This window comes from Halyomorpha halys, unplaced genomic scaffold (assembly GCF_000696795.3).
Source record: "Halyomorpha halys isolate HHAL.00 unplaced genomic scaffold, Hhal_1.1 Scaffold571.1, whole genome shotgun sequence".
NCBI lineage: Eukaryota > Metazoa > Arthropoda > Insecta > Hemiptera > Pentatomidae > Halyomorpha > Halyomorpha halys.
Genome location: NW_027113281.1, coordinates 32,593 through 55,527, shown reverse-complemented (window position 1 = coordinate 55,527; position 22,935 = coordinate 32,593). Strand labels below are relative to the sequence as shown.

Sequence of the window (22,935 nt, the reverse complement as noted above, 5' to 3'; positions counted from 1 at the left end):
CTTTCCTTAATTATTTTGATTCCTTAAATCATGTGATTTAATTTAATGTGGTCGAGGATAATCCCAGGGATCATGTATATGCAACTATAACCACAACCAAAAGATAATATTCATATGTAGAGATATTTTGTATTGACAATTGAATACTACAATACCATGCTTATTTTATTGAATTAGTTAACTAGCGAAGAAAGGAAAAAACTAAAATGTGAGCAGCATAGCTCCATTACTGAGATAGTAAATTTCCTTATATTATTTCCTTAAACCACGTGACTTAATTAATGTGGTCGAGGATAATCTCAGGGGCCAAAGATTATGTACCAAAGATGTTTTGTATTGACAATTAAATACTACAGTACCATGCTTATTTTATCGAATTATCTAACTTTCGTAGAAATGAAAAACCAAAAACGGGAGCAGCAGAATTCCATTATTGAGACAGTAAATTTCCTTATATTGCTTCCTTAAACCACGTGATTTAATTTAATGTTGTCGAGGATAATCTCAGAGGCCAAGGATATTGTATATATGCAAATATAACCAAAACCGAAAGAAAATATTCACTTATTCAGGATTTGTATTGATAGTTAAATACTACAATACCATGATCATTATATTGAATTAGTTAACATGGACAGAAATGAAAAAAAAAAAAAAAAAAATGTGAGCAGCATAGCTCCATTACTGAGATAGTAAGTTTCCTTAATTGTTTTGATATGATTTAACATATCACGTGATTTAATTTAATGTGGTCGAGGATAATCTCAGAGGCCAAAGATTATGCATATATGCAACTATAACCGAACCGAAAGAAAATATTCACTTATAGGGAGGTTTTTATTGACAATTAAATTTTTTCCTTAATTTTTTTGATTCCTTTGTTCCATTAATCCTTAAAAGAAAAAAATGGTAATAAGGTCGAATAAAAAAGTTGAGATTTCTGGAAGGCACTTCTTTTTCACATTTTAAAGTTTTTACATCACACATAGTTTTAACCTTCTGAATCTATTAGGAGCGTCTGTAGAAGGTGCGCAAGACATTAAAAACCCAAAATGTTTGGTGAGGATAAAATCTTTATTGAAATTTTCCCGTCTTTCTCCTAAGTCAACCTATCATTAGATCCTTGAAAGACTGAACTACCAAAACGAATTCTTATGTATTCCAATATAAATCATCAAACTTGTATTTGGTAATGTCATAATTTTTTTTTAAATAGGGAAAATAGGATTCCGTGAATTTCTCTTCAGTATATTATTTATGGAATGTGATAAGAATGTCCTGGCGAGCGATAAGATTATCATCCCACTGTAATATCTGTGCAAAAGGATGCTGCTATCCTCAGAGATAAAGGGTGGTCATCTATCAAGTGGTTGTCTGAGCCTTTTCAGTGGTGAAAGTAAAATTCTTCCCTGTGGACCAGCTTGTGTGAAGAGGAGTGCTTTCAGTCATGAAGGAAATATTGGTAAGTGTAGCACTTTGATCCCAATTGGTATTTTATTATAATGATCAATGATGTTTAGTGTCATGAATGAACCTACAAATAGCACTTTCACTTAATTTGGAATGTATAGTAAATGAAAGTACTGCGACCGCACAAAATTTCAAAATCGAGTTTTTTTAGATCCCCATAGTACACGTTTCGAAAAATGATCTGCGTGTGTATTCAAAAACTTTAAGTCGTACGAAACTGAAATTAAATATGTGGGCATGTTTATGCCTGCGTTGTTAAAGCAACATTTTTTTAAAATCGACCGATCGAAAGTACCATTTACTAGATTTTTTTTTTCTTACCTCCTGGAACAAAGAAAAGGCATTTACAAATATATATATACATATACCGGCTATTACATTATCTTGTTTATTTATATATACTGCACCATTTCACTGCACTAGAATCGATTTTACAATATTTTAGGGCTTTCTCAAAAATGACTTCAACGAGATTGAAGTATCAATGTAAAATTAAGAGAGTTTTAATGCCAGATATTTGTTACCCTCATTTTTAAAAAATCTACCTCCAAAGTACCTTTTATTTTGCTTATTTGAAACAAATAACCAGTTCTCATTATTAGTTATAACGAATAATGGATAAATAAAAAAATATTGAAACTAATTAAAGTATTAAATAAATAATTAAATGAGAAAAAAGGGAAAACATATATGTGTTCGAATAGGAAAAAGCCGAAACCGCCCTATCTCTTCTGATCGCATTCAGGAGTATCGTTTATTAAATATCGTTATCTTTTGGTAAACTGTTGTATTTTTTGTAGTAAAAAATTTGATATTCTTTATTTTTTTTATGTGATGCGCGAACTGCACCATTTTTTGTAGTGAATTCCTATTTCTTATCCATTGTGGGATTTCCAATGGTTCTAGTTCATATCCATCGCGTTCGGAAGGCTCAAATCGCCAAAAACCGTAAACGATTGTTTACTTTTTTTTGGCGGTTTAAAGGCGAACTGCATAAAATTGGGACAGGATCGTTTAAGAACTCAATTTCCCTGTAGAATCCATCAACAACATTGATATATTTATTTTTCGAGGCATCATCATGACAGACTGTAGGTTCTTATGGGCCGGACCAACCAGATGTTTAAATATTATTCAAAATTGTTTACGATTTTTGGCCTTAAGACGTTAGATCGGAAAAATCACTGATATAAATTCGTTTTAAAATTAGGTTTTTCATGGAAATTCTCGAAAAAACCTCATTCTCGTGGAAATTCCAGAAATAAGTGCACTGGAGAAGTACTGAAAGAGGGTAAAAAGTCGAGCAAACTAGCAAAGGAAACTTCATTCTCCTACCAATTTTATTTTGAAATTCACAAAACTCTGGGAGAAAAGAGGTGTCAATCAAATATCGAAAACCCCGAATTAAGGCTGTATCAGGCCAAATGGAGGATACAACAATTCATTTGCAAGTTCATATGAACTACAATCCGATTCCACATAGAAAAGCAGGAAATTTATGTTTTATATATTTTTCTAAGCGTGTTGTTCTTTGTTGAAAAGCAAGTGATCGCTCAAATCCTATTGAGGTTAATTAGATTTCAATAGCACCGTCGTAAAATAGATAACATTTGCTTTATGAAATATGATTTACTTCACTAAATATATCGTATGGACGGACTAGGGAGATCAGTACGTTCGTAAATTTTTATTTTTATAAATCTCATTTTAGTCGTGAATACATTTCTCAGCCACTTCCTGGGTTAATAATTTTCCAATTGTAAAAAAAATATACATATGAATTGAGAAAACTTATATAATTTATTAGAATTTAATTTCATATGAACGAAGTAATAGTTTATTTCGTCATAGAACTAAATTTAGTTTTTGGTTTAGCTAAAAGTGTGGCGAATAATTAAGTTTTTTGGGTTAAGCAATTTTGTTTTTAGAAAAGGTCTAAAAAATGAACAAAAAAACTTCATAAAGGCTCCACTTTGATCCGATTATACAAAAGCATAGAAAAAAATCAAGTTCCGTTTTATTTTAAAGAAGTAAACTTCTATGTTGAATAGGAAGTGTTAACTAAAATTAATTAATATGGACTTAAGGCTTCTAATCTTATTTAAATGAGAAAGGTTTTCTATAAGTGAAATCTTTAGTCCGGTAGGAGGCTTACCAATATTTTGAAAACGGCTCATCTGATAATGGTCCAATGTAGGGAATTAGTATAAGTATGATCTAGTTTATATTTCATCCGCTACTTTCGCTTCCTCTCACGAAAAAGTAAATTTTCAATTTTTAAGTCTATATTTGCAAAATCAATGATGCATCTCAAAAACTACTAGTTATAATTTTTTTTTTAAATCAGCGGTCTCAAAAACAAGAGACGGGAACAAAATAATTTTGTCCACTTAGATCTGTCATACGGCCCACTATGCAATGTTCTCTTCCAATATCTTGTCCTATTGATGAATTTTCCTCTATTTCATCCTGGTTACTTTCTAATAAACTAAAATCCTTTCAACAATAGGTGATAAAAATATTTTAATGGTCATTAATTTTTAGTTTTTTTTAAATGTTTTATCTATAATATGATTATATGATAATATAACATACTTTTTCTTTTTTAGGGAATATTTATGTTCTTTTATTACTCCCAAATGGAAATGTGTAAAGCGGAAAAAATTCCTAAGGCGGGATTGTGTATGGTCAATTACACGTAAGTTATTATTAGGAAATTAAATATTTTGGTTTTGATCATTTTTTACTCTGGCTAATATTGTATTTATATCATCTATATTTATATTATATAATAATCTGAAATTGCTTTATACAATATTGAAAATCATAAGTATGGGAAATATTTATGCTTACAAGATATTTTTTATAATAATCACTTTTTAACCTAAAATTTGTTTATTAGGATGGAGTTGGAAAAACATCATTATGCTTTTTATATATATTTTTTTATTATTATCTTTTTCTACTGCCAAAATTTTAAAATTCGGATAAGAAAATAGCCGAAGCAAGGGCCTAATGCCGAAGGAATTCTAAGGCTGACTATAAGGTGTATTGTGAGCAACGGTGGTTTTAAGAAATGGATGGATCTCCCTTTTCCTTGTTGAGGAGTAGTTCTGCTAATGGCTGCAAAGCTGCGGAATATACCACAGCCCAAGCACCTTCCTCTGAGGGGAAACGTTTGCTGTCTAATAGGATATAACCCTGCAACCTTCGAGGTCTGAGAGGCGAGGAAACCTCTTGCAACAGGGTACTATAGTATGCCTTCAGCTCATCATAGAATTTGAGGTGGAGGTCATCCAATAAACTCAGGCCCCGAGGCGAGCTGGAATTCTTCATGTGTGGTGCCGTACAGGATTATCTGAAGATGTAATGCATTCTTGAAGAACTAGCGAAATAGTGATACACTGGGGGGAGGAAGGGGTGGGAGTAGCGTAAGACGGATGACAATTTTATATTTTTGCAGTTTCAGATGAAAGGAAGTTTGAGGCTAGATGAGCAAGTGGTATATCCACAGATCTTGGATACTAAACTGATACCCCAGTGTCGTCTTTATGGCGAGCTTCCTAGGTTGTAGGGATTGGATCTTATCAGTTATCACCAACTCGTACAACTTCAACTGAGGTAACTTCTGATCAAACGGTACTGATTCATGGAAAACTTCAAGGAACGTCTTCTAGTTGCCGAAGCAGCAGTGGATGGGACATATTGTGGACGAAATCAGCGCTATCCAATCGAATAAGGCTGCAGCTTTGTTATGGGTCGTCTGGTAATGGTTTTGCTCCTGCAACTTCGTGAGGTGATACGCGTAGGTAACCCTTAGAATTCGGTATGATGCCTTTCTGTCTGCAATAGTCGATGAAGTGATAGTTGAACAGGCGTTCGAACCCCTTGCTCATGCATGACCAATCAACAACCAGCTAACACTAGATCTTCAACTTATCCATATTTAAGTGAAAAACAAATAAATGGATCCTCTTGTATGAGGGAAAAGAATAACTGGTGGGTGCTTATTAACTGAGGTAACCATATAGATGGAAGAGGATATGGTAGAACACTGTTTGCAGGCGAATTTATTGTATGACAAAAGCATCTCTCATTCCGATTCACTCATTCTGAACTAGTGCTGTTATTTATTTATATTTTTTTACAGCTTTATTAGATGTATTGAAGTACGAAGTCATTACAAAGAGGTCAAGGTATGTATTAACGACAGTAAATCATTGTAAATAAAAATTTCAAGATAGGATTAGTATCGTCTTGTGATATGACTTATCCCTGTTTTTCTTGAATTGTGGCTTAACTGACAATTTTTTTTTGAGAAATTCTATAGATTGTATCGTAGACTGGAGTTGATTTGTAACAACTCTAATCTGACTTAAAAGTTGTTGACTATGGTAGCATATATCATATTTAATGTTAATTATGATTGTTTTCATGAATAAGGCTCATGATGTTTTTTATTTTGGAAGCGAACAGGTGTCAGTTCAGGAAACCTACATACATGAATACACAGTTTCAGAACTCCAACTATGTTCAACCGGTCGATACCCAAAAAGGTATTACAACTGCTACAGGGACGTCAAGAAAAAAGAGACTAGAACTAAAACAGTGGTACAATTTTGATTATTGCTAAGGAATTGGAAAAGTGATTGTGGCGAATGAATGCATGCAATGCAAGTTTAATCATCAATAATACAAAAGAGAATGATAAAAAAAAAAATCAATTTATGTAAAAATAATTCTATTGCATGCCTGCATATCTTATAGGGAAGTAGGGCGTTAATCATTTGCGATTTTTGGATTTGAGGTTTTATTCAGGCAGAAGTTTTGGTGAAACTTTGTAGGGAGAAGTTATAGATGTGACAAAGAATCGGAAGAATAGAAGGTAATGAGGCTTTAATCAATTTAGCTGGGATATTATCGGACCCGTAATCGGTAGTGTTGGATTATCAATGCTAACAGTGGAGCATGGGGGTCAAGAATCGCGTGAAGGGAATTGGTTAGGATTTTTACCATAGGATCGACGGAATTTGAGGAGTAAATGGGGTCCCACTGGATAGCTAATAGGACACATCGCTGCTTTTCTTGAATTGTGGCTTACTTGACAATATGTTTTTTTGTTTTTGAGGAGTTCTATAGATTGTTTTGTAAACTGGAGTTGATTTGTAACAACTCGTATAATTTTAGGAAAGTCTGTAGGACAACCTAAGTAAAGAAAGTAACATTCCCTATCTTTGGAATACGTCAACTTCCAAAAAAATACAATAAAATTAAATTTTTTTTAAAGATATGCCTCTATTGTAGAAATGCAGAGACATTTTCTCTAACTTCAAAACACTAATATTTCTCATCAGCTAGCACTAGTTTCGTTGCTTGAGGATTCTAATCAATTTCTATATTTATAAATTTTAAAAAATGTTCTTGAACAGTGATAATTTTATAATAAAAGAAATATAGTTGTTGCATAGGTAAAGATTGAGGACGTTCAACAGGACCTGAAGATTGGTGTCAAGAGTCCTTCAAGTGATCCAAATAGAGATAATATGCAACTTACATTTTTGAAATAAAATAAAGTAGAGCAGAAATGCTTCACAAAAATATTGATCTTCGTTACTTATCCTCCTCATACTGTTGTTGTTTTTTTTAATCTCTTTAAATACTATACTAATATAATAATCATAAAAATAATCTGACTTAAAGTTGTTGACTATGGTAGCATATATATTGTATTTAATGTTAATTTTGATTGTTTTCATCAATAAGGTTTTTATTTTGGAAGCGAACAGGTGTCAGTTCAGGAAACCTACATACATGAATACACAATTTCATACCTCGACTTATGTCCAACCGGTCACAACCCAATAAGGTATTACAACTGCAAGAAGGACCTCAAGAAAAAAGAGATTAGAACTAAAACAGTGGTATAATTTTGATTATAGCTAAGGAATTTCAAAAGTGATTGTGGCGAATGAATGCATGCATACTAAAGAACAAAAAAAAAAAGAAGTGGACAGTAAAAAATGAAAAAGAAATGTTATACATCTAAATATAATTCAAATAATCACATTGCATGCACTGTTAGAATTCATGTTAAACATCAATAATACACAAGAAAATGATTTTAAAAAAAAACAAAAACTGATTTATAAATAACTAATTCTATTGCATGCCTGCATATCTCAGTGACTGCATTTAATTTATATTAGAAAATTAAAATTTATAATAATGAATGAAATATGATATGTGCATGTACAATATTTTCTCCTATTTTTATAAAGATTTATTTTAATTCTTTATTTTTGATAGATTATCTTCTCTGTTACTCATCAACTTCATCAAGTTATTTTTTCACGACTGAATTTAAGTAATTTATATCATTGAGGCTTGAATCTTTTTCATCTCCATTCGATTCAATTGATTAAATAATAAAACAATTATAATAAAGTTAATTTCTATTTCAACGTAATCCTCAATATTATGTACTCTGTTTTTATTAATTTGAAATATTGAGGTTTAGAATACTATAAAAGTATTATTACTGAAAGCTAAATTCTATCTTTGTATTCGTTTACTTATGTACCTCAAAAATTACGGGGGTACATAAGTAAACGATCTAAATAACTGTTTGTCGGTGACACATCATTCACATAAAAAATTGAGCACATTGCCAGACCCTTGATAAAAAGCACATTATTTTTCTTGATAAATAAAAGGTCATTAAAAGAAGACCGCTCAAAACTCAAAACATAATTATAAATAGTATTATAATCCTATGGGCTCGTCCTATCACTTCCTTAGCCTTGGAACTGCACAATAATAATTATTATTTTATTTTTAAAAAATACAAATACGCAAGTATCGAAAAATCCGACAAAATGTCCAATGCCACAGAAATATCCATTTATCAGAGATTAATTAAAAAAGTAAACCAAAAATCTTTATTAATACATACGACCACATGACCCGTTTATTAATTAATTAATGAAATAATATTAATTAATTAATGAATTATGACCCGTTTATTTCGAAAGTGGCTTAAGTCCATTTGTGAATTATTTTCGGTTACCCGTGTTTGCATGTACAAATTCAAGTTTAACGGGAAGTTACTTATATCCCGAGTGAATTCCATAATTCTGGACACATAAGATTTAAGAGTTAGTTCAATAATTTAGCCGTTTATTTTTAAAGTGGCCTAAGTCCATTTATACTTAAATTAAGATAATTATCATATCAATATGTCCCAAGGCAGTGGTGAAGGTAATTTTAATTAATCAATATTTAACAATTAACCTCAGTTTTTGGACAGTTGCATTAGTTGAATAATCAGTACGTTTAGTTAATGCAGTTAAACAAAATTTACGCAATATACATATGCACTTACAATTAAATATAAAATTTAATATTAAATTTTAGATATTATTTTGGTGAGTTTAGAAATTTTGGCATAGTTGAAATGGTATTAAAAAAAAATTTACTGTTTGACCCCCCGACAAGTGAGCGATAAAATTATTACAATATTATAAAAAAATGTCGGAAAGGTAATAACATCATTGTACATGAAATGAGACAAGAAGATTTTGTATCAACAAAATTATTACAACAATAAACTAGTTAAAAATGTTTAGATGAATTTTGTCAGAAATGAACTTTATAAAATTTTCTATCAATGACATCAATGAATGAAAATGAATTTATTGAAATCCTGAATTTATTACCACGTCGAGGTAGACCAAGAGAGTTTGAAAATATTATATTGACGCCACTGTATAAATACATTATACGAATATCAACAGCAAAATTCAAGGACATAGTTGGCCTATTACGATATGATATTTTTATCTACATCCTGATTTTTTCAAATCACTTTCAAATACACAAAATGTAGATGAGGAATAAAATGTTTTGTAATTTATGTTTGTAATTGTGTACGTTATGCAATTAAAAAATGTTTTGAATCGCTTAAATTATGTTTTTGAAGTGTTGTAAAGATATGTAAAATAAAATGAGTATTGTCTTTCGTTTATTTAATTTGAAGTATCTTAAATTATGTTGAATGTACTTGCTCCTTCAAATTTTAAAACGTTTTAACATTTTAACTACTAACTTAGAGGTTTTCAGTTCGAGCCCCGACCCCACCCCGACTTTTTTAAAAGCATGAAATTATGCAAAAATTCACAACCTCCACCCTTTGTGATGCCCTTTAGCCGATGGGTAATGGGTGGCACTCACAAAAAATAGGTGTGTGAGTGTTGGAGTGAGTGAGAGAATTCACCCTATGAAAAAACCACGTCAGGAGACGCGCGATGTATTTCCTTAGTACATCGCGCGAGGCCTTGAGCCTACACGATCTGTCCCGCCAATAATAATATAAATTTATAACATACTCTTTATGTGTGTTGCCTTATACAAAAAAATACATAACTAAACAGAAAATAAATAATAATAAAATTAAAATTTATCCTAGAATTAAAATAAACTATTACAAAAAAATTAAAATAAATCTAGAACAAGTTTTATATGGAATAAAAAAATAAAAAAAAGTATATATAAAAACAAATTTTCTTTTCTTTAAAATATTCTGAATTTGAAAAGTGCTGAGTTACGATTCTTATATAAATAAACATTTTCCTTTATAAACATTTCGTTGTAATAAAATGCGAAATTAAAAAGATGACAAAATAAAGTAAAAATTATACCATATCAAATTTAAAATGAAACAAAAAAAAATTGAAAAAGTTAAAATTAATTTATATAGGCGCAGGCATACCTCTCATATTTAATAATATGAATATAACCAAGATATAGCAGGTCGGGCAGGTGGGCCTCGTTATAAATATATTCCTAAATACAGGTGACAAATCTCCACCCGAATGGAACCATATCTTCAATACTATGATAATTACATAACTCACATAGATCCGATGCCTTCTCAATCCTTGGACAATAATTAAATACAGAAGAACTCCTCAATTGGATGAGCCATGACATATCATTTAATGAGAGATCATACTAAATATTGATACACATATCGAAAAAAAACTATAGTATTCATACTTATCAGTATAAAAAAGAAGAAATGAGAATAAGAACGGGCTCGCTCCAGAAAAAATTCTCGATTTTAGAACTGGACAAATCTTTAACACTTACCAAACATAATCATGATAAATGTAACAGAGCTGAAATTATCATTAGCAAAACAACTTCATACTATAACTGACATTCTCCAATATAAAACTACTAGGCGATCAATAATAACATTTTCCGCTGTTGACCCTAACAACTATCCTAATAGAAACATTGATAAAAAAAAACTTAGCTAAATGGAGCAACACTGAAAAAGTGCTTAAATTGGAAAAAACGTGGAATAATTTTTAGCATAATACTAATAAAACGAAACCTTTTTATCTGAGCCCCATTATTCCGGATGTGCAATAACATCGCAAGCAATATTCAAACATTTTGTATCAGCAATTCTGATTATTATTTTGATAAGAAATATCAAAATAAGCTAGCTGTTCCAACTAGTTATTGAATTAATGATTTGTTTTATATTTTAATGCAGAGTTCAAGAACATCAAGTAGAAACCTACACTGTGTCTCGTTTAGACCCGTTTTTTCATCAATTTTACGGGCAAAGGATACCTATATTTGAAAAACGCACTCATTATGTGGTATGTTTTTTGTGGAACTACTTTATAAGGCGCTTTTATATTAACCCTTCTCTCAATATTGAAAGCACTGGAGAAAGATGATTTTCCTTCAGCTTACAGCTTTAAAATTGCACGTACAAAGATACTAAATTCTACCTACGATAAAACTATAATAAACGGAAAAAAGTTAGTTGCGATATAAATTTATGAAAACACAAATACTAAAACTTTGAGCAACTGTTTTTATTTTATTATATGAAATTAAATCAAAATATTGTAGTTAAAAAAATGTAAATATTAAAAATTATTGGTAAAAAAAAAAAAAAAGTGACGTTTTAATAGATAAACGATTGGAAGATTATTTATTAGTTGACTGTAATAAATTTTAGGAAGATAGTCCGAGGGACACAATGTTAAATATGATAAAACTGTAATAATGTACATAGAATGTTGTATATAAAAAATATAAATACATATATTTATTCCTTTTATAAATATATACATGGAATGAAGTAAACTAAAAGAATATGACTATAAATCGATTGAGGTGCTGAATTTGAATGTATTTTTTAGAGTTAATTTTTTATTTGAAATATCTCAACCTACTTTATTTATTGTTTCAATTTAATTTAATTTTTGTCGCTAATTTAATTTTCTGCTATTTTTTTATTTTACTTTACCCTTGTTTTAGTCAAGAAAAATTATTGAAACTCCTTATCTACTTAATCGATAACATCTGCTTACAACAAGAATCGATTGAAATATTTCTCACCTGCCAGAAAGAGTGAATTTGTTTTCATATTTTACTAGAACAATTTTATTAATACTCGTTTATACTTCGACTAAATTCAAATGTTTTATTACCGTTAGAATGACGATCTTTTCGTAGAGAAATAAAAATTCACTGATATAAATTATTTTGTAGAAGTTTCTTTACCTTTAAAACAAATTTGAACCTTTGTAATTGACTAAGATAAGGCACAATTAAACATTTGGAAATTTGCGCTATTAAGTTTAAACATTATTTGATTATTTGACAGGGAACTAAATTAATTACACTACAAAAAAAAACACTTTAAAATCGTTCCATTATATACAGTGCATATATCTTTTAGTTTATTATTTATTATAATGTACATTTGGGATTAATCAAGAATTAATAATTATCAGCTGATAAAATAAATAATATATCATTGTGAAATAGTTTTTTCATATTTTATTAAAAAAGGAAACTTAATGATCTGAGCCCATTGATCCGAATGAGAGATATCATCGCGAGCTACATATCAACACTATTCAAAGATTTGGTTTCAGGAATTCTGTTATTATTTTTTTCTAATTCTGCTGAGAAATATCAACGTAAACTTGCTGTCCCCGTATGAAATTAATCTTTTTCTTTACATTTTAATACAGAGCTCAAGAACATTATATAGAAACCTACACTACTTCTCGTCTAAATCCCTACTGGAGATATGAAACACGAACTCATTATGTGGTATGTTTTTTTGAGGAATCACTTTATAAGGCGCTTTTATATTAACCTCCAAATCGAAGCTCTATATGTATGATTTTTTTAATATTTTGATGAATTGGTTTCTTTTTCCTTCACTCAACATTGCAAGCACTGGAGAAAAGGTGGTTTCCTTTCTGCTTACAGCTTAAAAAGAACACGTAGAGACATATTAACTGCAATAAAAGAAATTGATTCGTAGCAAAAATGTATAAAGACACTATACTGAAACTTTAAGAAATTGTTTTCATTCTTTTTTTTTAGATATTAAATCGAAATTTATTATAAACCAATCTTTATAAATTTGACTAAAAAGAACATGGAAAGTGTAAAAAAAAGCAAGTTAACTAAAATAATGTAAATATAAATGAATAGAAAAATAACTAATAACAAGTACAGTAATGAATAATAAAATTGAAAATGTACCACTGTAATAAGAGTAAGAATAATAATTTTAGAAGTATAAACAATATAGATGTAGAAGCTGAATCCAGGTGGATAAAGATGAATATAAATGGAAGAAAATATATAGTGGGACATTTAAATATAACTTAACTAATTAATGTTCCAGTGGCATATTTTCAATTAATTACTGTGCTTATTATTGGTTAATATCCTATTAATTTACATTTTTACATTATTTTAGCTTACTTTATTCCGTTTTTCATATCTTTTTTTATAACACTTTCTATGTTCTTTCTTATTCTCATTTAGCCCTGCCAAGTGGGGCTAATAAATGCTTACTAAAAATATTTTTTTTTTATGGAATTTCATGTACATTTTTTTTAAAGCCACCCGGACCATCTTCCTAGAATTAAAAAAAAAAATTATTTAATTTGTCCTCCTTCAATTGGGATATGCGCTATGGTTGTTCAAAGCAAACAAAACACAAGATGAAAGTTTTTTTTTTTAGAATTCCTAATTGTTAACTCCCCTTCATATTTCAAAACAGACCCGAAAAACTTGATACAGAATAATGCACTGTTTCCAATCATTATTATAGAAAACAAAGCAATGAAAAACGATATCGTCGATAGAAAAATGTTCCGTTACATGTAACACGCTGTTATTACCCATTTGATTTGTTTTTTAAGGAATTTCTTTCCTCAAACAACAAATTATTTTAACCACAATCTATAACAAATAAATCACTTCAATTGAGTTACTTCTAGTAGAAATTTGCTGAAGTTTTTCTTCGCTCTTTTCTTTAAATTTCTTCCTTTTTTGCTTGCAGCTTTCGAAGGGATATCTTTAACCCATCACGTGTTGCTTGACTAGTAATAATAATAACTAATAAAAAATATTAAAATTGCAGCTTATTTATTTTTATCTCTTTTGAAGATAGTGCAAATCCCTTGAAAGGTCCCATAGCAAACCATACGACAGCTAGATATAAAACCTTGCTCATAAAACACTCGGAAGGTATTTCTGGAGGTCCTAAAATTCCTCCTTCAGATAATTAATTTAATGAATCATACCTATAACTTCGATAATGAGGAGACAAAAATTAATTTTTGTCTATATTTCAAATTTTAAGGTTTAAGGGATAAACTTTCCCTTTAATCTGTAGTCATTAAACTTCATACTTTTTTACCACAACTATTTTTGAAGAACCCTGCAATGATGAAGAAATGAGTTGGAGGAATGTCAATGATCACAATTTCTAAAATAACTCAAACAATAAAAAAAATGTATTATTGTTGTTAGCAAGTTTACAGTTGCTAATATTTTCATATTTACTATTCATATTGCTAAAGAAATTCATTTTATTTATAAAAATCCTAAATATCAAATTTAAAAAAAAAATATTGAACTCAATATAACTAAATATAATTTAAAAATATATATAATCTTTCAGTTTAATTACATAATATAACTATAACAATACACTTCAGGTGTTATCATTTAGAATTTGTAGGGGCAGTTTTCCTGTCCTCTTCTCTCATTCATTATTAAGGGTTTTTGTAAATCAGAAACAATTTTTTTTTCATCTTTAAAGCACAAGAGAATAGTTAAAACCAAAACTAATCGTATGTTCTTTGGGCTAGTAATTATGTTGTAACTAACCAGGAGAGCCAAATGCCTGGTGGCCGGTCATCCGAGGAGCCCATTAATAATTAACTAAAAAAATTTTTATTTAAAGTAATAAACTTTTGTAATTATAATGCGGTTGCAAGTTTTATTTTCACAATAAACATTAATCTATATTGTGTTAATATCAATGAAAAAAAATATAAAAAACGTGAATTATTGAGGGGAAGGAGCGAGGCGCGCAGTGTCTAAATTAACAATTCCAGGAGGACAAAATTAGAAAAATATTTTAGTTTTTTTAAGTCTTTCTAATATTCTATTTGTCAAGAATAACGTCTGTAGGTAATGGAAAAGAGGAAAGAGTTGGTCCAATTTTAATGAAATTAAACAATAGGATAACTATCAGAATTCTAAACAAAACTGTTGGTTATTGAACAAATTATTCTAGCCGAAAAAATTCTTTCATAATGTTGATAGCAAAAAGTTATGTGGTATAAAACCTGCAAATTTTTCGGACTTATAGAAATATCTTGGTCGATAATAAACAGTTCATTTCAGAGTTTTGGTAGTCATCCCCCCGCAACCACACTAATTCTAAAAACTATTTTGTTCAAACAAATCCCTAATGTTGATAACAAAAACGTTACAGGGTGTTAAAGTTAATGTTTGCGATTATGAGAATTTTTTTGGTCAAAATATTTTGGACGATAACCAACAGTCCTAGTTGTCCTAGTAGGAAGGGCTGATTAAAAACAAAAAATATTACCTCGTTTACAGTGCATTTTTACATAAACCAATAAAGCTACTAATTTCGATTTTCAGATCATCATATTCGTGATCTAAGACAAAAAAATTAAAAACAGAACATCCCACCTGTCACTTGAGTATGGCAATTATGTATTTCTTATTGTTGATAGCCTGTTCCTTCTTTTTCCATGATTTCATGTTGTGCTAAAACTGTCTGCTTTCTAAGCTATGCATCTATAATCTCTGTTATAATGCCTTCAGAAAATAACATCTTTATTTTTCATCTTTATTGATTAACTTTTATTTTCACAATAAACATTAATCTATATTGTGTTAATACCAATGAAAAAAAATACATACTTGGTTTAGTCTATTAGAAAAATTAAAAATAAGACTTCTGTTAAGTGAGCGAATTATCAGCCTCAAAATAGTTCTAAAAAGTTAGTTTCTTGATCAATGAGATGCATTTTTAATAGCGTTTATATTGTTTTTGTTTAATCTGAATTTTTAATGTTTGTTAATTTGTTTTAGCCAAAATCAGTTCAACGCACAAGAATTGAATGTTGCGCTGGATATAAAAACACTACTGTTCTTGAAAAGGTTTTCATCTGTGAGCCTATATGTGATCCACCTTGTATTGAAGGGGATTGCTCTACTCCTGGGAATTGCACTTGTTTTCATGGATATGAGCATCAGGATAGTAATAAATGCATACCAAGTTGCAAACCAGATTGTTTAAATGGCTTTTGCACTAAACCAGGTCATTGTGAATGTAAAGAAGGATATGATAAGGTCAACGGTTCTTACTGTGAACCTCATTGTTCTCACAAGTGTAATAATGGTATATGCTACAAACCTGAGGAATGTTTGTGCAACACAGGTTATAAGAAGATTGCTAACAATGCATTTGACTGTGAACCCATGTGTGATGTTCCCTGTATTAATGCCACTTGTACCTCTTATAATGAGTGCACTTGTTTAGAGGGATTCAGAAAAAGTCCTACACAAAGTAATATTTGCAAGCCAATTTGTGAATTGGAATGCTTGAATGGTGACTGTACAGCTCCAAATACATGTACATGTTATAAAGGATACTCTAAAAATGGGTCACTTAATATCTGTGAGCCTGATTGTGCCTACTGTTTCAATGGATTCTGCTCCAAACCAAATGTGTGCAATTGCAATGAGAATTACACTTCTAATGACCATGGTATCTGTGAGCCGATCTGCAATAACTGTAATAATGGGATATGCATTACTCCTTATGAATGTGATTGCATCGAAGGTTATCATCTAGACAAAGATAAGTGTATTCCGTACTGTGATAGTTGTGAAAATGGTGAATGCATTGGACCTAATGTTTGCAGTTGTTTTGAAGGTTATGAAAACAGTACTGGGAGCTGTATGCCTTTCTGTAAATATGGTTGTTTTGCTGGTGTATGTGTTGGTCCTAATAATTGCTCGTGTGAGGAGACTGGCAGAATTGAAGAGAATATTTGCTTTCCATTACAGCAGAATGAGACTAATTCAACTGAAAATATTACTCCAATTAAATTTTCGATTGATATTATGAAAATCCCTGACAGTATTGATGATTATTATCTGTATTTATCAAAGATTTACATGAAAGTTAACTGTTCTTATGAGGAAATCTACAATACTAGCTATAGTAGTGAAAGAAATTCTTATTCAATTGAGTGTTCAAATATTAAAAATGCCCTTGGCCTCTATGTGCTCTGCCTATGGAATAGATTTAGCTCAGATATTCAAGACATTTATACTGAGTTCTTGCCTTCCATTATATATGAGTTTAACGAAACTGAAATGGAGAAACATTTCACAAAATTAGGTATGACTGTTCTACTTCCAACAGACATGATACCAGAAGAAGAAGTCTGCTACCTGTGCCCAAGCTGGAAACATTTGAGGTAATATAAGTTTTTTAGTTGAAATAATAATACATGAAAATATATTTATTTATTTTCTTTTTTAAAATATGGTATTCCTAAATCAAGAACTACTTTATCTTCACAGTTATCAGAAATTACATTTTTAACTTCTGCAATGTGAAGCTCCTTGTTTCTTCTTTCATCACCTTTTATCTATTTTAGCATGTTGGTCCTTAAGTCACTACCAACCAGCAGCTATCCTTATGAAAATACCTGTGGTATGAAAAATTATTTACAGGGTTCTACCCTATTCTAGCCATGGTGGGGGGGGTCAAGTTTTCATTTTGTGGGACCACCTCTGAAATAAAAGTTGACCGCCAGGCCGGGTTTGAACCAGTACTGCTGCTGCCATGAGCCAGTCAAAGTTGGTGCTTAAACTCGCTTGGCTACAAAGAGCCCTTTGGGAAATCACTTAACACTCCAGTAATCACATTTCATCTGAGAGATGACATGAATATTTTTGAGTGTAGCTAGTGCTTTTTCAATTTTAGAAACCCTAAATCCTGCTATCCTCCTAGTCTGACCCAGTGTCACTGCTTATAAAAAAAAGGTACAGACAGTGCAGTAAATGTGGTTAGTTTTGCAGTAAATGTGGTAGGTTTAGTTTTAGTAAATGTGGAATTTTTGATAAAATGCATTTATATTTTAATATTTAAATTCTTTTACCTATTTTCCATAATATTTAAAGCAATGTTGTGAGTATACGTGATCAAATAAAAGAATCATCTCATAAATAGATAGGAGTGGTTAGCTGGAGTGCTTTGTTACATATTAAAAAAAAAATTTCTCATCTATAACTTAATTTATTTCTTTTTTTGTTATTTTATTTCGTGTGAGTCTCTCTCTACCTTCTTATAAAAGAAAAGCAATTAAGATATTAAAAAATTAAGGATGATAATCTTCTACAAATCAAACATTACCTAGATGATACAGGGAAATAACATAAAGAATTTTTCAAGCTAAACAAAATAACAAATCAAGTTAAGGATAAGAAAAATATATATTTCAGAATGATGGAAAGATGAAAGGAAAAGAAGATGAGCTAGTATAGGATACTTCCTCTAATAATGTGGTACTCCATCTATTGTGATAAAGATTTCAGGAAGTGAAAGATGATTTTTCCTTGTGATAGTATAATCTTTGTATAGATTTCTATATTTTATTTTTTTAGTTGATTTGTTAACTTCATGCATTAAACATTTGTTTTATGTAACCTTAATACAGTTTGTAAATTAAAAATCTATTATTTATATTAACTTGAGGACTCCTATACAATAATTTAAGTATTTTTTTTCTTTCATTTGTTTTAGGACAAAGATGCCCAGTGGGAATATCACGATTCCTTTAATACCTTGCCAGTTAAAGAAATTTCAAAACCCATTAATGAGCTTTTTTTGGAAAGGTATAAATAAATTAATATTTAAAACTTTAGAATTTGTATTGCTTTTTTTTTTCCTAATGAAAATCTAAAGCTACAAACCTTTTAGCAATTAATTTATTAAATTGTGTTACTCCAAATAATGGTAGCACAACATTTAAATATTTCTACTAATTTTCTAGAATATTTCATGTACAGTTGCTGGGAATATCAAAATTTTGAAATCATTAATTTCATATTTAAGTAACTATGATCAAATAGCTATTTAAAAATTAGAAATATTTATATTGGGGAAAAACAGCCTGCTTTTAGATCATAATAAGTCAGGAATGATTAGTATAAGCAGGTCTTAATGTGTTCTATCTCGTGGATGTTGTTGGGATTATTAAGACTGAAGTGCCATTGTAGATCTTTGGTACTCCAGTCTTAATAAATCATATGGACAAATACAGGAATTCCAAGAACCATCTTTTCTAGTATAAAGAAATAAGGGATACTATATCAATGGCTTACTTTAGAGTGGTACTAAGTACATTTCCAGTAACTTTACGAAAAATAAAATTAATGGTTCTCCCTTTTAGAAAAATTAAAAATTTTCAATTATTTTTTTTTACTAAACAGAGTTATATGTTATACCTGAATTTGTTCATTTACAAAATTAATTAAAAAGTTGTTATTTTCATATAAAAAAGAACCATTAATTGTATTTTCGTAAAGTTAGTGGAAATGTACTTAGCACTACTGTGAAGTAAGCAATCGACATCTTACCTGACTGAATGTCATTGTGATTTTTTTCAGCAATAGGAATTGTAGCGGTGGCTGTACTAGTTGCACTTGCAGCAATTATTTTAGGCTTTGTGCTTTATTTTAGAAAACGTCCAGGGCGTCATTATTTTGGTAAGTATACATAAGTTGACAAAGTAATATATTCATTTGAGTTTTAAGGGAGTAAACCATCTTCAAAAATTTAACAACTCTTCTTATGGTTTTCTGGGATCGTAGAACTGTATGCAAAACAAGAACTGTATGCAAAACAAAATAAAACTCAAATAACTTATTTTTTTGGTTCAACAAACCCAAATTGTAACAGCGGTGGAATAAAGCTTCACTGCCAACCATAGATGGAATGCCAAAAGTTTCCAAAAGCAGACACTAACCTAACCAATCTGGATTCAGAATGATAATTAAGTATACAACTTTCATCATTTACTGAGTTATTTAAGAAAATGAACTACAAAGTGACGTTAGAAGTTATAAATGATGTTCTCAACCTGATCAAACCAACAATAAATTCATTGAATGTCATGAGAAAAAATAAGTAATGAAAGTCTGGTAAAAAAGTAGATTAAAAAATTTCAGGATTAAAAACTGTTTTACATTTTAAAGGAAATTATATTATGAACTTATTAATTACGTACCTATCTTCTAATTTTTAATTATCATTAAATCAATTTTTGATAAGACACATTAAATCAATTTTATAACTTGAACAATTATGAAAAATATTTATTGAACAAATGTTTAAAAAATTATTTTTAAACTAAGTTAATGAAAAACTATTAAAAATCAAAATTTGAATTGAGGATCATTTTTCTGGCAGATCCTGGTATTGATATTTTTCTTTGAGAAATAGGATATCATTCCATGATATTTAATTATAATTTTAAATAATTTAAAAAATATTGGTTTATCAATTCAATCCTAGTCCTATTTCTAATGTGTAAAGACATAAGTCGCATCTGCTTTTGGAAACATTCGGCATTCCATCAAAGGTGAACAGCTAAGTAACTAACAATGTTACAGCGGTGGCTATTACTGTACATTAATTTGAAGTTGCTTTCCCTAATTAGATAGATATTCAAAAGCAATAGCATATTTTAAATGGCCTCTTTGGAAGCGAAACCAAGAGATTAGATACAAAAAAATTAATTTTTCACTAGAACAATATCAGTATAGTACAAAGAATCACAAATATAATCACCTGAAAGTTACACTTTTACATTAAAAGCTGAACAGTGACTATTGGTAGGCAGTATAAAGCGATTTTGCCGAGCTTAGGTTGTGTTTCTCTTACACATCCATTATGATTGAATACTCCAGTGTCACTATTATTGACAAATTTAATTAATTAATTAAATTAATTTTTTTTTAGAAGCAACCATATGCAATGATCTTGAACATAGGCAAAATAAAAGGAATAATCTATTTGTAATCTAAATTGGGAAAGAAATAATTTAAAAACCTTGATTCTATTGAATTACTTATTTAGTAATAGCTAATTTGAATAAATCATTCTTTTTTTTTTTTTTAACAAATACCTTAGTGTAGTAAGTTGCGATTATACTACTTGCAACTAATGAACTTTGTGATAAATTATTTGTTTAAAAAATTCAGTCCCTCTCATAGAAGTCAATCTTTCTTAAGAAAAGGAGCCATAAGTCATTAATGTAAAGTTACAAGGACTATTACAATTCTTTTAAATATTATAATTCTTATAAATATTAGAATTAAATTTATATTAAGTATTATAATTGACGTCTTTAAAAAAAAAATGAAAATTGTTTTTATACTTTAAAGTTTCTACCTGCAACTTAGCTAAATTTAAGTTTTGAGGTTTAAAACACTCTTTAATAAACATTTAGATATTTGAATTTGTAAAAAGCTTATTTTGATTCTACTATATCAGAAGTTTATTTGTAGAAATTAAAGTGTTGCTATGCACATTGAAATAAAGTACAAAGCAGAGTAGGGCAGAATAGTGTCAAACTTTTTTTTTTTATTTTCCTGCCGTACACTGTTTTGTATGTCACCCAGCCTAAGAGTTAATTAATCAAATGATATTTTCTCCCATGCTTGTGAAATTGTGTTGCTTAAATTTTTATAATAGCTTTTCAAGAAGTTAGCTATAAATTAAATTGTTTTATTGTAATTTTTAAAACAATTTATAAAACACTTTTTAAATAAATTTTATATGTATATTGTTATGAATAAGTATTTTCATTACCAGGCTGTTTTAATTTTTACTATAATTATAATTATTTTTTTCTCAGTACGTTCATCAGTACACACGGATCAAATTGCGCTTTCATTGAATCAAGAAAATTAAATAAGAAAAAAATGCTAAATTATGTATTAAAATGTGCATAATTTATTTCAACAGTATTAATTATGATTTTGTAAATGAAATTTCTATACGCTTCTTGTTAAATATTAAGTTGTAAATAAAGGTGAAAGGATATAATTATCTAAGGTAATTTATTTTACAAAGCATATGTTACGATATAGCATTTACAAGTAGTATAAATTGTAGTAAATAAGTATTAAGAATTTTGTCCATTATTTGTAAATTTCAGTGTTATATATTCATGGTTAAATACTAGGTTTGTTGTAATTATACTATAAATAAAACTTAATCAATAAATACTGAACTTTTTTCCCTAGCAAATTTGATCATCTGTGAGTGGTTGGTTACATGTTTGGTTATTATTTTACAGAACTGTTGCACCTCTTGTCGAATTTAACAGATTTTTGAATGTTTAATCAATAATAAACTAGATTTGGATTTGCAACTAGTTCAAAATAACATTTTAAATAGTAACTATTTAAGTTACTTAGATACACTTACAAAGTGGGCTCTTTTCATTTCTATACCTAATGCAAACATTGACATACTATGAATATGTATTAATTACGAATACATCAGTAATTTTGTAATAGATTAATGTTAACTTTTTTTGAAAAGTTTTCTAGAACAGTGGTTAAGGGCACTGCATTATCAACTCTTAAACCAAAACCAATAATTTATCTTGGAGAGTATAAAGTATCAGAGACTATTCAGTGACCTCCATACTATTGTTGTTTCCAAGACTAATTGTTTCAATATTAGTAAAATAAATCTCACAACTTCTCAGTCAGTCCATGTTTCTTCAGCCAGATTAATAAAAATTATGCTGTTATCTGGTAATAGAAAAAGGTTATTAGTAGAGGAGATATAGTGTTTTTAGGTGAAACAAATTTATACAAAGATGAGATTTGAATTTTCTGTTGAAATTTTTTTGATGTACTAAAACTAGAAAAATGTTAGCCAACACAACCACCTTCTTAAATTTATTTTTAAAAAAATCTTGAGAGGTATCAATTTAAAAAACTTCATGCTGGAAAATATCACAACAATATAATACAAAGAACAATCTATGTTTT

At 29.4% G+C, this 22,935-nt stretch overlaps 1 protein-coding gene across 4 annotated transcripts; it reads left to right on the top strand.

Moving 5' to 3' along the window:
- The first annotated feature begins 1,310 nt into the window (after positions 1-1,310).
- On the top strand, positions 1,311-21,979 carry LOC106684333 (protein draper). 4 transcript variants are annotated; one of them, XM_014426348.3, is made up of 7 exons: positions 1,311-1,462; positions 4,080-4,168; positions 12,534-12,615; positions 15,940-17,336; positions 18,668-18,759; positions 19,534-19,632; positions 21,786-21,979. In XM_014426348.3, exons 1-7 carry the CDS (start codon positions 1,448-1,450, stop codon positions 21,839-21,841), a joined length of 1,830 nt encoding a protein of 609 aa, XP_014281834.1. In that variant the 5' UTR covers positions 1,311-1,447; the 3' UTR covers positions 21,842-21,979. The 4 variants fall into 4 exon arrangements, with proteins under 4 accessions (XP_014281834.1, XP_014281833.1, XP_014281832.1 ...); XM_014426347.2 differs by lacking the exon at positions 12,534-12,615 and adding an exon at positions 11,033-11,141; XM_014426346.2 differs by lacking the exon at positions 12,534-12,615 and adding an exon at positions 7,250-7,391.
- The last annotated feature ends 956 nt before the right edge of the window (positions 21,980-22,935 follow it).